We start from the raw sequence: 14,886 nt of genomic DNA on the forward strand, positions 1-14,886 counted from the left end.
AGGTTTAGATCTAGTTTAGTCTTCCACAACAACCTCTTCTTTGACTCTACGCCGATTAGAGGAGCACCAGGCGGCCTGCCGACCCAGAGCACGCCTTGGAACTCTCCCCCTCGATGGGATCTCTCCCGTGGCGAGTTCTAGGATTCTCCACGGAGATGAAGACCCTCTCCACCACTGCGGACCGTCCGGCCCTAGGCGCGGACACATCCGAAAGCCTGCATAGGAGGATCCGCTCTTGTGCCCTGTGCCGCGGACCGTTCGCGCCTCCGTAGAGAGCACACCGCGCAGGTGGTTCGTTTCAGTGGTTGGCATCCAGATCGGCGCCAACAGGGTGATTTGGTTGTGTGAATTTTACAACGTTTAAACTGATGGGTGTATAGATATAGATATAGATTTTAAAAAACAAAAGAAATAAAAAAATGCCCAACGGGGAAGGTAGTATTTGGTCTGTACTGTTTCCTTGCGTGATGGACATGGACTCTCACACTTGACATCCGTTATGGGTCGCAGCCCATGCACAGCCCAGGTTCGCGGTCCATCTGTCTTGTGTTTCTCCTTCCTCATTCCTCAGCTCGAGCTCCTCGACGGCTCGCCAGTCTGCCGCCGCGCACGGCGCATCTGTTCCTTCTGCTCTGCGACGGCGAGCCTCTCCCCTCCCTCCGTGCTCGTATCGTAGCCTATTTTCGCCGCCGCAGCTTGCCCAGTGCTGTTATCTTGTGTTCGGCACCGCGTCAAAGGCTGACCCTCTCCAGGCGCCTGGTAGATCGCCCAGACTCAACCGGGTAAGCCTTACCGCGCACGCCACCATGGCCGAGCCCTCGCCGCCTCCGGTGTCGAACGCTGGCCTCCGTATCCTCCTGTCGAAGGACCGGCCGGCTCCCTCCCCTCCACCCACCGCCGCTGTCTCCAGCCACGCCGACCGCGACCGCATCATCGTGAGCTAAAACTCCCTCCCACTCTGTTCATGAACCCTAGCGCGGTCAATCAGTCATAGTAGAAACTTGAAACTTTGTCCCTGATTTGGGTGGCACGAAGGGTCCCGTCTTCGTCCATTTCCCGCGAGTGGTACTGTGCTAGTGCTAGTGCTAGTGCTGGTGGACTCCCATCCAGTGCCTCCACACGGTTGCAATTTGTTTCATGCATCACGTTTCTTTCTGTTTCGACTTTCGATCGCAAATTTTTTTTTTGAAAGGAACTTTCGATCGCAAAATCACCATGGAACTTCCATAGAGGCGTTGGAAAAACCGTTGGTAGCGGCCTAATTAGGGGTTGTGTGAGAGGATGGAGAAGGAACATTGGAAATTTAGGGGAGTTGTTTCTCCATGCTACCACACGTGTACGCTTGGTGAAATGTGGCCTTTGCTCTTTTCAGGGAGTTTTCAGGAGCGCGTTGTCTAGGAACGAACCCCCGGAAACATTTTCCCTTCAGACGGTTCAGGAAGCAATTAAACCTCAGGTATGTACGTTGAATCTGGCATGCTTGTGAGTCTTGATTTGATGATGAACCGTCAGTGGTTCATGTTATTATTTTCCTCTATTTTATTTGCTTGTGTTTTGGGTAATACCTATCTGATTCGACTTGTCTTTTAGTTCAGTTAATCATCTGATTTGACACACATATCTCATTTCACAGAAGGAAACCGTGTTGGTTCTAGAGGAGAATCAGTCCTTGGAAAATGCTCTTCGAACTTTGCTGCAGGAGCTTGTGGTAACTTTCCATGTGGCTACACTGTTCTTTGATCTCACTTGATGATAAGGTGGTTAGGGAGTGTTGTTGGCGCGTGCATTGTTCTGGTCACTGCATCGTTAGGAATACTATGTTTCAGAGTAGCAGAGTTTTAATGACGATTTCTAAAATAAAACGGAAGACGTGGCTGTATTTTTTTTATTTCAGTCCTAGAAAATTACATTGATTGCTGATTCTGTTTTATATGAAAAGTGCAGGTCAGCAGGTGTATAGTTCATTTGCCATCTTAGGAACCAAAATTGATTGCTGATTCTGTTTTATATTTTTTATTCTTAGTCATCTGCGGTCCAATCGGATAAAAAGATTATGCAGTACGGGAATTCTTTGGATAGCGGAGAAAGTAACTGCCTGATAACTCGCCTTCTTGGTCAGTTACACTTCTTCCAACATTCTATGTTCGAATCTGTTCCTATCTAAGGACTTATGCCATCACCTTCTGAGCACTATTTGGTGCATGTGTAGTATTATTTTCTGTTCTGAGAAACCAATGCTCTTCCATGATAGATATTGTGCTTTACCTTTGCGAAAGAGGGCATGTTGAAGGTGGTATGGTATTCCAGCTGTTAGAAGACCTAACTGAAATGTCAACAATCAAAGACTGCAAAGATATCTTTGGGTATATTGAGAGCCAGCAAGATGTATTGGGGAAGGTAATTTTGATCCCTATTTCGTTTGGTTAGTTCTGGTTAAATAGAGAAGATGCATGCTTGTAACGTTGTTGACTGATTATCGTTTTGGGTTGTTTGTAGCAAGAACTTTTTGGACGTGGCAAACTAGTTATGCTAAGGACTTGCAACCAACTTCTTCGCAGACTATCGAAGGTTAGATTCAGTTGTTCTGCTGTGCCCACCCTTTGAAGTTTATAAATTATATTTGCTGTTGTTCCCACATTTCAGCTTGGCTAAATGGCTATTTTGTTGGCCAGCTGATTTACCTTAGTTAATCTCGTATGTAAAAAAAAATCCCCTACCCTAACCCCCCAAAAAAGACCTGATATGAACTATGTGGCATTGCCAGTACGAAGAAATGGACACCCAAATTGAAAGTTAAAGAGGACATGAACCTGCACCTTGCGCACCAACTGAGATCGGCTCAGTTCCTAGTAACCTTGTCTATTAAACGGATTAATCAAAAACTGAACTGCAAAGTGTGTTAAGTATTGCTGATAATCTTGGCTATAATCTAAATGGTTGATTGTACTGTATCACCAAAATCTTGAACCTCATGAACCCATGGTTCTTTTAACCTACCGAACACCTTCAATTATCACCCTTCGAATGTATTGGAGACTTGGAGTTTTCCAGCACTTCTTTTTGGCTGGAGAGAAATGCACCACTGGTCTTTTAACTTGTCCTACCGTGTCATTTAAAAAACTCGGCCGGGGAGGGAAAGACCGCCCTCCCGGTATTCCATATAAGAAGTGTCAACGAGTCTATCCAGTTGTAACAGCTAGGACCGAGTCTCTTGTTCATGTAACGGCCTCTGCCGATTCTCTAGGTGCATGGCCGATCAGCTGTGATCCGTTAGGTTCGGCCACCGCCTTCTGTACGTGTATAAATAGATCACTTGAGATTAATACAAGTTATGCGTTGATCCAATTCACCTCTTTCATGGTATCATTCACCAGGCCCCAGTGACTTCAGCTCACCGCTGCTCTCACTTTCTTCAACCTCTCGATCCCTCCTCTGCCCCTCTTCCACACGCCATGGACGGCCATTCTTCCTCCTCTGACTCCGACACCTTTGTTCCTGAACAACCAACACCCGAAGACACGCAGGTCGTCGTAGGATGGCGGCGTGCCGAAAAGGAGCTGGTGGGGAGTTGTGGAGCCAGTAGCGCGGCATGGACGCCGATTGAGGAGAAACGTGGCAGTGGAGAGTGCCTCGGCCCAGAACGCTAAAGGAGCTGCACAATGAAGAAGGAGGGTACGCAGGCAATTGTTGATAGTGCGTAGTATGCGTTCGGCTTTCCCATTCTGTTGGGATGTGTAGGGACAGGAGAGGCGAAGTTGTGTGCCATGAGCGGCAAAGAAGGTGCACATAGCATAGGAGTCGAACTCTTTGTCGTTGTCAGTCTGGACAGCGAGAATAGGCAAGCGGAATTGGGTATGAACGTAGGCAAAGAACGTACGGAGGACGTAGGGGACGTCAGATTTTTGACGCAGCGGGAAGGTCCACACATAGTGAGAAAAATTATCAAGAAGAACGACATAATATTTGAAACCAGTATGACTAAGCACTGGTGAAGTCCAGACATCCGAATGCACTAACTGAAAGGGAAAATGAGTAGTTGTTGCTGAAGCAGAGAATGGCAGCCGAGCGTGTTTGCCAAGGCGACATGCGTGGCAATTGTGATCGGTAGCCTTATTACAATGAAAAGGGAAATTATGAAGAAGCTGAGACAGAGCCGGAGTGCCGGGATGTCCGAGCCTTGCATGCCATAAGGAGACCGACGAGGCTGATGAAGATGTGAGGCCGAGGTGCTGCAGTGGGCGGAGTGGATAAAGATCGCTGGTGCTGTTACATCGGAGAATCTCCACTTTGGTTGGTTGAGCCTTGATAGAGAAACCATCGGAGTCAAATTCAATAGAAACATTGTTATCGCGAGTTAAACGGCGAACGGAAAGAAGATTCTTAACCAGCGAAGGACAAAGAAGAATGTGATTAAGACGAAGAGGATAATGAGAGGTGGGCAGAGTGGCGGAGGCACGGTTGTGGACAGGCAAAAGGGCACCATTGCCAACCGTGACTGTCGCAGAATGAGGTTCGAAGGAAGACATCGAAGGCATACCAGAGGTGGACGACATGTGACTGGTTGCGCCGGTGTCAAGGTACCAGTCAGAGGCGGATGGAGCAGTGGCGACGCCGGCGGAGTGAAGGGCGGAGTACAGGGCTTGGGGAAGTTTCGGAGTTGACGGCGCATACATCTGAGTCACAGCCATCGCCTGCTGGGGCTGGACGGGTGGACGAGGTCCGAGGACGCCCGCACCTGGGGCACGGAACGGCATGGGCCACGCCTGGACCATGCCAGTCCAGGGATTGTAACCCGCGGTCCATGGTTGGCCTGCAGGGGCCCGTGGTGCATAGCCGCCGTTGTTGGCGGCTCCAGAGCCGCGCCCGCGACGCCTGTTGCGAGAGCGCACACGAGGAGCGCCAAAGCTGGCAGATCCAGTGCCTGGTGGAGCGGCGGAGGCGTTGGAGTTGGCGGAGGAGCTCTCCCCGCCCGAGGACTGCTTGGAGCCGGAGCTGTGGCCAGCGGCCAGAGCCTGAGCGGCGTCGGTCTTGGCGTCGTGCTCCTCGCCCAACTCCTCGAGCAAGAGGAACGAGCGAGCGCTCATGAAGGTGTGTGGTGGGAACTTGGCGGTGATGACCGGCTTGACATGGCGAAACCGAGGATTAAGACCGCGTAGGAGGTTGAGCACCTGACTTGGTTCGGAGACGGCGTGGCCGACGTCGCGAAGCTGATCGGCGAGGTGCTTCAGGCGAGCGTAGTACTGGGTGATGGTCATGTCGCCTTGTCGGAGACTGCGGAATTCCGCCTCGAGGTAGACAACACGCTGGAGCTCGTTGTCACGGAAGAGGTTCTCGATGTCACTCCAGAGGGAGAATGCAGAACGCTTCGGTGTGTGGACGATGTCGAACACCGATTTGGAGATGGTAGTGTAGATCCAGCCGACGATGCAGTGGTCAGCCATGTGCCACTCAGCGTCGCGTTCGTCCAGCGGGGGCGGCGAGCGAACATGCTGAGCGAGACCGAACTTGCCGAGGACTTCATCGAAGAAGCACCGCCAGTGGCCGTAATTGGCCTCATCGACGTCAAGGGTGACAGGGACATGAGCACGCAACCCAGCTGCCCATCCCTGACGAAACGTCTGATTCTCCAGGTTCTTCCCACCCTGCAGCACCTTTGCATCCACCGCTACGTCCTCATTCCATGGTGACTAGATCCCGCACCGGTGCTGTGCCTTCACGACCTGCTCGTTTCACGGATTATGCTATGCCTATCTCCAGCAACACATCCGCACCACAAGTTTCTCCCGTGCCCACCTCAGTCCGACAGGCTCTTCGTGACAGCAACTGGCTTGCTGCGATGAAGCTTGAATTCGATGCTCTCCAACACAATCAAACCTGGACTCTTGTTCCTCGTCCACCGGGTGCTCGCATTATCACCGGTAAATGGGTATTCCGGCATAAATTCCACTCAGACAGCACCCTTGAACGCTACAAAGCGCGATGGGTTGTGCGCGGCTTCAATCAACGCGCCGACGTCGACTTTGGCGAGACGTTCTCCCCCGTTGTCAAGCCTACGACGATCCGCACCGTTTTGACTCTCATCGCTACGCACGGGTGGCCTGCGCACCAATTGGACGTCTCCAATGCCTTTCTCATGGCCACCTCACCGACAACGTCTATTGTCAGCAACCGACTGGCTTTGTCGATCCACACAGGCCTGACGACGTCTGTCTTCTCTCCCGATCGCTCTACGGTCTTCGACAAGCTCCACGTGTCTGGTTCGAGCACTTCACCAGACACGTCACTGGTATTGGCTTCACTCAATCCAAGGCTGACACGTCGCTCTTCATTCTCCACCGCGGCAACGATGCCGCCTATCTACTTCTGTACGTCGACGACATGATTTTGTCAGCGTCGTCTCAGGTTGTGCTTCAATGCATCATTCGACAGCTGCGGACTGCATTTGCCATAAAAGACATGGGACCCCTGCGCTACTTCCTCGGCACTGAAGTCCGTCGGGATGGTACTGGCTTCTTCCTCAACCAAGCCAAGTACGCCGCTGATGTTCTCGATCGCGCCGGCATGTCAAATTGCAAGCCTGTTTCGACACCAGCTGACTGCAAGCCGAAATCTTCGACGACTGATGGCACTCTCCTCTCCAATCCATCGGCGTATCGCAACATCGCTGGTGCACTCCAATATCTGACTTTAACACGACCAGATATTGCGTATGCTGTTCAACAGGTGTGTCTCCACATGCATGCGCCCCGCGACGTCCACGACACCATGCTGAAGCGGATACTGCGCTACATCAAAGGCACACTGGACCTCGGCATCCGCCTATCGCCCATCACCAACGCCATCGTCACCGCATACTCTGATGCGGACTGGGCGGGATGCCCGGACACCCGACGCTCGACGTCTGGGTTCTGTGTGTTCCTCGGTGACTCGCTGGTCTCATGGTCCTCCAAGCGACAGACGACAGTGTCCCGATCGAGTGCAGAGGCGGAGTACCGCGCCATCGCTAACGCGGTCGCAGATTGTTCCTGGCTCCGCCATCTTCTCCAGGAACTGCGTTTTGCTCTACCGAAGGCCACCATGGTGTTCTGCGACAATGTTTCAGCAGTCTACATGTCTCACAATCCGGTGCATCATCGGCGGACGAAACACATTGAGCTCGACATCCATTTTGTCCGTGAGAAGGTGGCGCTCGGGCAGGTCCGTGTTCATCATGTTCCTAGCGAACGTCAGCTGGCCGACGTGTTTACAAAGGCGCTGAATTCGTCACTGTTTTTGGACTTTAGGGACAATCTCGTCGAGCAGACCTCACCGTCGAGATTGAGGGGGGGTGTCAACGAGTCTATCCAGTTGTAACAGCTAGGACCGAGTCTCTTGTTCATGTAACGGCCTCTGCCGATTCTCTAGGTGCATGGCCGATCAGCTGTGATCCGTTAGGTTCGGCCACCGCCTTCTGTACGTGTATAAATAGATCACTTGAGATTAATACAAGTTATGCGTTGATCCAATTCACCTCTTTCAAGAAGAGACCGAAACAATGGTCCCGGCCGAGGAAATCCCCGAACCCTGGCCCCCCATCAATAACGGGCCGACGTCAACTGTTCATTCTGCAATGGCCCAATCGGAGGGTGGCGCACAGGACATCGCAACCCGAGAGCGGATGGGGCACAACGAGGAGATTTTTTTAACCAAGCCTGAAAATTCGCTCCCGATAGGAATCGAACCCAGGACTTGGAGGTGCTACTCGGAAGTCCTTAACCGCTAGGCTAGAGGCCCTTTCGCACCTACTGTGTCATCTAGATCCCTAAACTTGTAAAATGAAGATTTGAATCCCTAAACTTTTTAGGTGTGCCACTTAAGGTCGAAGTCTCCCTAATTAGCATAAAACTTGCCTATGACACTTGCTAGCATGGCACCTAACATGCAGGGGGCATGGCAGTGGTGACATTTCTTTCATTGTAAGTATTTAGGGACCTGGATGTCATCATGGTGCATTTTATTCCTGTTGAACCAGCATTGATGTTTCCTTCATTCTTAAATATATCAGGCAAATGATGTGGTGTTCTGTGGGCGCATTATTATGTTTCTTGCACATTTTTTCCCATTATCGGAGCGTTCAGGTCTGCATATTATATTTCCCTCTCCCCATTCTCCCATAGTTGGTCTCTTACGGGTAAACTGTGTATAAACGTCTCTGTACACCATTCATTTTGTTTGTCTACTTTAACAGCTCTCAACATTAAAGGGGTTTTCAATACATCAAATGTAACAAAGTACGAAAAGGATGCTATGGATGGTGAGTATAACTCATCTATGTTAATGCTGTAGTGTTTTATTTTGTTTATTGCACCTGACCTCTGCAGATGAGTTGTTTTTTTGGTTCACTTTTGTAATCTATCTCCCTAAATGTGATGTCGTCATGTATGCTTTCATTCATCAGGAATCTCTGTTGATTTCAACTTCTACAAGACCCTCTGGAGTCTACAGGTTAATATTTGGCACTTCCAGCTATTCTATGGAGTTGGAAATTGTCACTAGATGTCCCACATTCTTCTTAAGCATCAACATTTTTTAATGGTCACTTTTTGAATATTTATGTATCAGGAACATTTCAGCAACCCAGCTTTGACTTCTACAAATCCGGCAAAATGGCAAAAGTTCTCTTCTAATCTGGCGGTACGGCCTTTCATACAATTTTCTTCCAGTGACATACTTCATGGTCACTTTGCAATACTGTGGTCTGTGGCCTCATTCTGAACATCTGGTACTAAGTTAAGCATTAACTTCATTCCAGGTTGTGTTGAACACATTTGAAGCTCAACCTCTTAGCGATGATGATGGAAAACTTAACAATCTGAACGAGGAGGAAGATGCTGCTTTCAATATTAAGTACCTGACTAGCAGTAAATTAATGGGTTTGGAGGTAAAAGTTTTTGAGCAAGTGCTCTACTTTCCTTTTATTGTTCACAGTTGTGATATAATCATTCTATTCTTTCAGTTGAAGGACCCAAGTTTTCGACGCCACATCCTTGTTCAGTGTCTTATATTTTTTGACTATCTCAAGGTACATAAATCATACAACACAAATTCTAATTAATTGTTAATACTTAAGCCACTCCTCTATGTTGTACACCTATGCACACTTGTGTGAGTACATGCACTTTAATGTCTCGTTTTTATGTTACAATACTGTTTTGCTGTTATTCATTTCATTTGACTAGTCTGTTACGGTCACTGAAGTGCAAACTGCTGAGAAAGTTATTTTGTTCCTCAGGCACCTGGGAAAAATGACAAAGAAGGTCCAACAGGGAGCATGGTGAGCACTGAGACTTATCATTATTTTTTATGCAGTTATATACTTGACATGAACATTTCTACATATTTGTTCTTCAAAATTTCGATTCAGCTAATTTGACCACCGCTGGTTCTCACGAAATCCCTTCTTAAGCATCGTGTGCCTGTATCTACTGGACTGCATATTTACACATATAATAGTTCATAGCTTGATAATGTCCCTCCAATATTTATACATGAAAGCTAAACCCTAGATAACAAATAATTGAGTGCCATTTTCCAAAAACAGGCGAAGTGTTGGATGACTATCTGATGGTGTGTAGGTTCTTCGATTTAGAAATGTCAGGATGCACTCAAAAGAATCTAGAATAGTGGTCTGTACTATTGTTAAGAATCTAGGATGTACTCAAGATAATGTCCCCCAAAACAATGCCCCACGTACATCTTGTCTCCCATGTCTCCTGCCCCAGCTGAACCCAATCATATTCTTCCTGCTCCCTAAGTGAGACAATATTATATACATGATACATCTCATCCACATGCATGGGAAATTTGGTCACCCTCCCTACTCTCCTAAATCCCATACAAAGTTTCATACACTAGCTTTGTGTGGGTTTAACACTAGTTTTTACTAGTTGCTGATTTCATGGCTTGCACCGACGAAATTTAAAGACATGCTTTTTATATGGATAAAAATAAGCTGGTCCAAAGACTAAGTTGGTGGTTTGCTCTGAGTGTATGCAGGAACAAGATGATCTTTGAATCGTTTGAACTGACTAAGCTATTTCTTTCATTATTGATGACCCTCAAACCATGGTTCAACACTTCAACTATGAATAATTTGTCTTTTATATTTTCCCTTCAATCAGATAGAGGAAATTAAATCTTGTGAAGAGCATGTTAAGAAGCTTCTGGAAATTATTCCCCCCAAAGGGAAGGAATTTCTGAAAAGCATTGAACATATTCTTGAGCGGGAGAAAAATTGGGTATGCTTTTTACTCACATGGTTCAAGTTTTTTTACCTTTATTGTTGGAACTTACACAACCAATGATCCTCATCCTTTATATCTTGAAAAAGGTTTGGTGGAAGCGAGATGGGTGTCTCGCATTTGAAAAGCCACCCTTTGAAAAGAAACCAGGTCAGGCTGGTGCCAGAAAACGGTATACTACTTGCTTAAGGCACCGAGCTCACTGTCACCCAATTATTTCTATTGATCATCTCATCAAAATTTAGTGGCTTAGATCTGGTTAGGAAAATTAACAAGAGAGAAACTATAGTAACAGGATTGTATGCATTATTAAATTATCAAACTTAAAACTTATATGTGAGAAAGACTCTCCAATCATATAGTTCATGTTATGATTCTGCTAAGGTAAAAGAAAACATGGAGATATTTTGCACAATGTATAAGTCATTAATGTAGCAATCCGAAAGCCAAGTGATGTTCTTTTTTTACCTCTTCCCTTTTATAGTCAAGGTGATATTGCATGCTTTCTTGCATTGTAGGAAGCCAAGGTGGAGACTGGGAAGCAAAGAGCTCAGCCAACTTTGGAAATGGGCAGAACAAAACCCCGTATGTTTACATACATCTTCCCACTGTAGTGCTGAATTAGAAATTAAATTGCACAAATTTATAGGTTTTGGGTCCTCAATATTTGTTTCTTATGTATCACCAAGAATTTCTGCCTTTATATATAGAAACAACTTCAAGTCTTGTTGTCAGTCCTCTTTCATTTTGTCACTTGCGAAAGGGCCTCTAGCTGAGTTGGTTGGGTGGTCTGAGTAGCACTCCTCAGGTCCTGGGTTCGATTCCCCGTGGGAGCGAATTTCAGGCTGTGGTTAAAAAAATCCCCTCGTCTGTCCCACGCCAAAGCACAGGTCTAAGGCTCAGCCCCGGTCGTGGTCGTTCTCACATGGGCTTCGATGCCGCTGTGTATGGGTGGGGCAGGGGTTCGGGGGTTTTCTTGACCTGTGTGAGAAGGTCTTCTTCTTAATACAATGCCCGGGGGCTGTCTTACCCCCCGCAGGTCAAGTTTTTTTTTCATTCTGTCACTTCCACTCTTTAGATTCTAACTTGTTTGCTAGTGTAAAAGTATCAAATTAGTTTGGCATTGGCCTGAGCAATTAAATCTATAAAGTAGTGGTTGTCCCTTGAATTAAGTTTTAAACTTTCTTTGTATATTGTTTGAAAAATGTCAATCTATATAGGACCCTGCTCCCTTGATTGTGAGCATTGGTGCTTCTTTTCTTCTGTACTCTTTTCCTTGTTATTTCGTGGTACGATATTCTGACTTCTAATTTAACTGCTCAATCTAATTTTTATTTGAGCTGTAGAATGTCTTGACTGATCCTGACCGTGTCCGCATGCCATCAATTACAGAATATTGGAAACCACTTGCAGAAGATGTAAGCAATTAGGCTTTCTTGCATCCTTTTTTAATAGAAAGTTAGATGACGTTGACCGTGATGGTTATTTTTGCACTTTGGCCACTCGTCCTTTTGCTGCAAATGAAGTTTTAAACAGTGATGCAACTTCAGTTTACCTTTCTAAACATGCAGATGGATCCATCTGCTGGAATTGAAGAGGAGTATCACCACAAAAGTAATCGGGTAAGTTTGATTTCAGCTATGCTAATTGCCCGATTGCTGTTTTTTTTTGGTTTGAAATTTTACTCGATGGGAAGTATTCCATGACATGTCTATTGAATTGATCAAGTGGACCCTGCTAGCTAATTAGGTTTGAATCGTCAGAGCTCTCGATGGAGAGCCTTACCTTGTACTGCAGTTAGAATTAAGTGCTATTGAAAAAATTCATGTCTTGTTGGGCACAGCTGGTGGAACTTATCGACACTTGTGGTTTTTATTTGTACCCTTTCGTGGGTTATACTCCCATAAAAGCAGTACTGTGCCCATATGTTTCGATGGATGTTGAAATTAGAATATTTGCCTTGAACTAATACAACATTGGCACTTGTTGTTATTTCCACAAAACTAAGTAGCATTACGTGTTTAATCTGCATATATAGCTAGTAGATTGTTGTAAGAGCAGCTTTTGTGTGACAGGTGTACTGTTGGAAAGGACTACGGTTTTCGGCCAGGCAGGACTTGGATGGATTCGCGCGGGTATGTGAAGCATGACGACGCAACAATTTCATTTCGTTCTTTGAGCGTGCAAGATTGGAATGAATATTGCTGGCGATCACCATTTTTATTGCAGTTTTCAGACTACGGGATCGAAGGGGTTGTACCTTCAGAACTGCTGCCACCTGAAGTAAATGCCAAGTTTTCTTCTAAACCCGCCGAGAAGGTTAAGCGGACGAGAAAGGAAGATTCAAAAAGCGTGTCAGCTCATCAGCCCAGAGAGCATCAGGTACATGGACCACCTTCTACTTGTAGACCATGACCTGTCGTTTTGACATCATCATCCCTTGCATTGCATTGCATTGCATTGATTGTTGCTGTGGGCTCTCCTCTGTGCAGGTTGCTGCGACACCTGAAACCGACGGCGGTGTCGACCCGGAAGAAGGCGAAGGCGCGGCGCCAATGGATTCCGACAACGGCGCGGTGGGGGATAGCCAGAAACGGAGCCCGGGGGAGGTCTCTGGCCCTGAAAGCGGGCAGTGCGAGCCTGAGGCGGACGCTGATGATAACGTGAGGACGGAAACTACCAGTAGGGATGCTCGTGCCGGAGAGATGAAATGAAACAGTGGCATGAAGAGGAACCAGATTTTGTCGACTCACTGACATTGAACCAGATTTTGAACAGCTGAGATACATTCTCTTGTTGGTGTGTACTGTGTAGTAGACATCAGTAGCCATCCATTTGAAGGAAATGCTTCCCGCTAGGTCACGTCCCTCTCTGTCTTTGGTACAGTACGTGTTTCAACGATGCTGACCGACCTGCAGCGTCGTCGGCGGAGGGACCCGTGGGTATGAGGAGCTGCCGCTCTCCCACATGCCCGCCTTGGCTCCAAGCCGCCATCGCAGGTCCGTCGTCCGTTGATCGATCCTCCTCTCCTCACAGAAATGTTCAAGTAGTCGATTACATGGGTCATTCGGCCTCACACGACACACGGCCTGACACCTTAGATTATTGAAATTCGAAATTCAAACACACGAACCTTCCCTCCTTTCCTATTCACCACCGATGCCGCCTCATGTCGTCGGGCCGGCCATGACATCTTCCCCGCCTCCATGAATTGATTGTCCCAAATCTAAAGCCTCTGGAAACCGAGTCTTCAACACATCAAAATCTTCCCAAGTAATAGCATCACTTGGTAACTCAGATCAGGCCACCTGAACTTGCACCACAGGCTTGTTACCACGCCGAACCAAACGACGATCTAGCAACTAAATAGGGTGAACATCCCAGCTAGACAGGCCGACCAACCGAGAGATGTCAGAGAAAATTGGTGTATATTTTGACGTAAACGGCTTAAGCTGAGACACATGAAACACCGGATGAACCAAGACCGTAGAAGGTAAGTCCAGCTTATAAGCAATCGATCCAACACGTTGTAGCACTTTGAAGGGGCCAAAGAACATAAAAGCATTATTGGGATGAGCTCTATTGACCACTGAACCCTGGACATAGGTTGCAATTTCAGAAGTACACGACCCCCCCACCTGAAATTCCCTATCTAGTCTGAACTTATCAGCATGATGCGTCATTCGATTCTGAGTAGCAGCTAAGCAAGTCTTCAGCAACTCAGAATAAGCCAGCCTCTCCTGTAGCAATTCTTGAACAGATTGATCAGTGTCTCCTAATAGATGAGGAGCAGCAGCTAGGACTGGTTCATAACCATATAAGTCTTTAAAAGGGGAGCAACACAAAGTAGTGTAGTGTGATATGCAGAGTTGTACCAAAACTCGGCTAGAGCCAGCCATTTCTTCCATTTGGTAGGATTGTCATGTATAGAACAACGCAAATACATTTCAAGACATTGATTAACCCTTTCAAACTGTCCATCAGTCTGAGGGTGAAAGGCTTTGGATAAAGCCAGTTTAGTGTTCAAAGCCTGAAACAGTGACTTCTAGAAAAGACTAGTACAAATTTTGTCCATATCAGAAACCAAAGACTTGGGAGTACCATGCAGTTTCACAATGTTGTCCAGAAAAATTTATTACCAAAGCTAAGGGCTTGTTTGGATGGTAACCTTGGAGGCAAATGCCTGGCATGTAACTCATCCTAGTCCAGCCATTGGAAATCCAAGACCTGGTGTTGGTGCATGGGCCAGACAACTTTTTATGGTCACCATCAAAATAGACCCCAAATCAAAGGACTTAAACTAGGAAGGATATTTTTTTTTCAAAAACCTGTTTTTTCTAAGTATTCTTCGTGGTCATTAGTGATCTTACATCAACGATTGATATTGTTTACTGTTGAATCTCACTTGATGTTTACGGAAGTTTGAAGTTTTTATGCTATTTTTCAAGCATGACTACATATTTTGAGTATGATTTATAGGTGGTGAAATTTACTTTCTACATCCCAAAAATATAGCTTTTTTCTAACAATTTTTTTCCGTCCGTGTTTATTTAAATAATAATGAATGTAGATATACATTTAAACTATTTTTATAGTTTAATTAATA

At 46.6% G+C, this 14,886-nt stretch overlaps 1 protein-coding gene across 2 annotated transcripts; it reads left to right on the forward strand.

The window, feature by feature from the left end:
* Positions 1 to 460: 460 nt before the first annotated feature.
* On the forward strand, positions 461 to 13,142 carry LOC100304252 (THO complex subunit 1). Of its 2 annotated transcripts, none has more exons than XM_008683042.2 (21): positions 461 to 526; positions 1,373 to 1,456; positions 1,634 to 1,708; positions 2,024 to 2,114; positions 2,252 to 2,397; positions 2,497 to 2,568; positions 8,045 to 8,117; positions 8,228 to 8,293; positions 8,438 to 8,484; positions 8,602 to 8,673; positions 8,792 to 8,920; positions 8,996 to 9,061; positions 9,272 to 9,313; positions 10,161 to 10,277; positions 10,370 to 10,452; positions 10,799 to 10,865; positions 11,627 to 11,698; positions 11,852 to 11,902; positions 12,356 to 12,415; positions 12,510 to 12,662; positions 12,773 to 13,142. In XM_008683042.2, exons 1-21 carry the CDS (start codon positions 500 to 502, stop codon positions 12,992 to 12,994), a joined length of 1,815 nt encoding a protein of 604 aa, XP_008681264.1. In that variant the 5' UTR covers positions 461 to 499; the 3' UTR covers positions 12,995 to 13,142. The 2 variants fall into 2 exon arrangements, with proteins under 2 accessions (XP_008681264.1, NP_001159168.1); NM_001165696.1 differs by lacking the exon at positions 461 to 526 and adding an exon at positions 540 to 935 and having other exon boundaries at positions 12,773 to 13,075.
* Positions 13,143 to 14,886: the final 1,744 nt, after the last annotated feature.

The sequence above is a fragment of the Zea mays genome, chromosome 1, assembly GCF_902167145.1.
Source record: "Zea mays cultivar B73 chromosome 1, Zm-B73-REFERENCE-NAM-5.0, whole genome shotgun sequence".
Lineage (NCBI taxonomy): Eukaryota > Viridiplantae > Streptophyta > Magnoliopsida > Poales > Poaceae > Zea > Zea mays.

Bases quoted from the DNA above. Each gene is read 5' to 3' on its own strand.
- LOC100304252 (NM_001165696.1), top strand. From the start codon at position 807: ATGGCCGAGCCCTCGCCGCCTCCGGTGTCGAACGCTGGCCTCCGTATC. The intron at 8,674-8,791 runs GTACGGCCTTTC...ACTTCATTCCAG, and splicing joins AGTTCTCTTCTAATCTGGCG to GTTGTGTTGAACACATTTGA. The intron at 12,416-12,509 runs GTATGTGAAGCA...TTTTTATTGCAG, and splicing joins ACTTGGATGGATTCGCGCGG to TTTTCAGACTACGGGATCGA.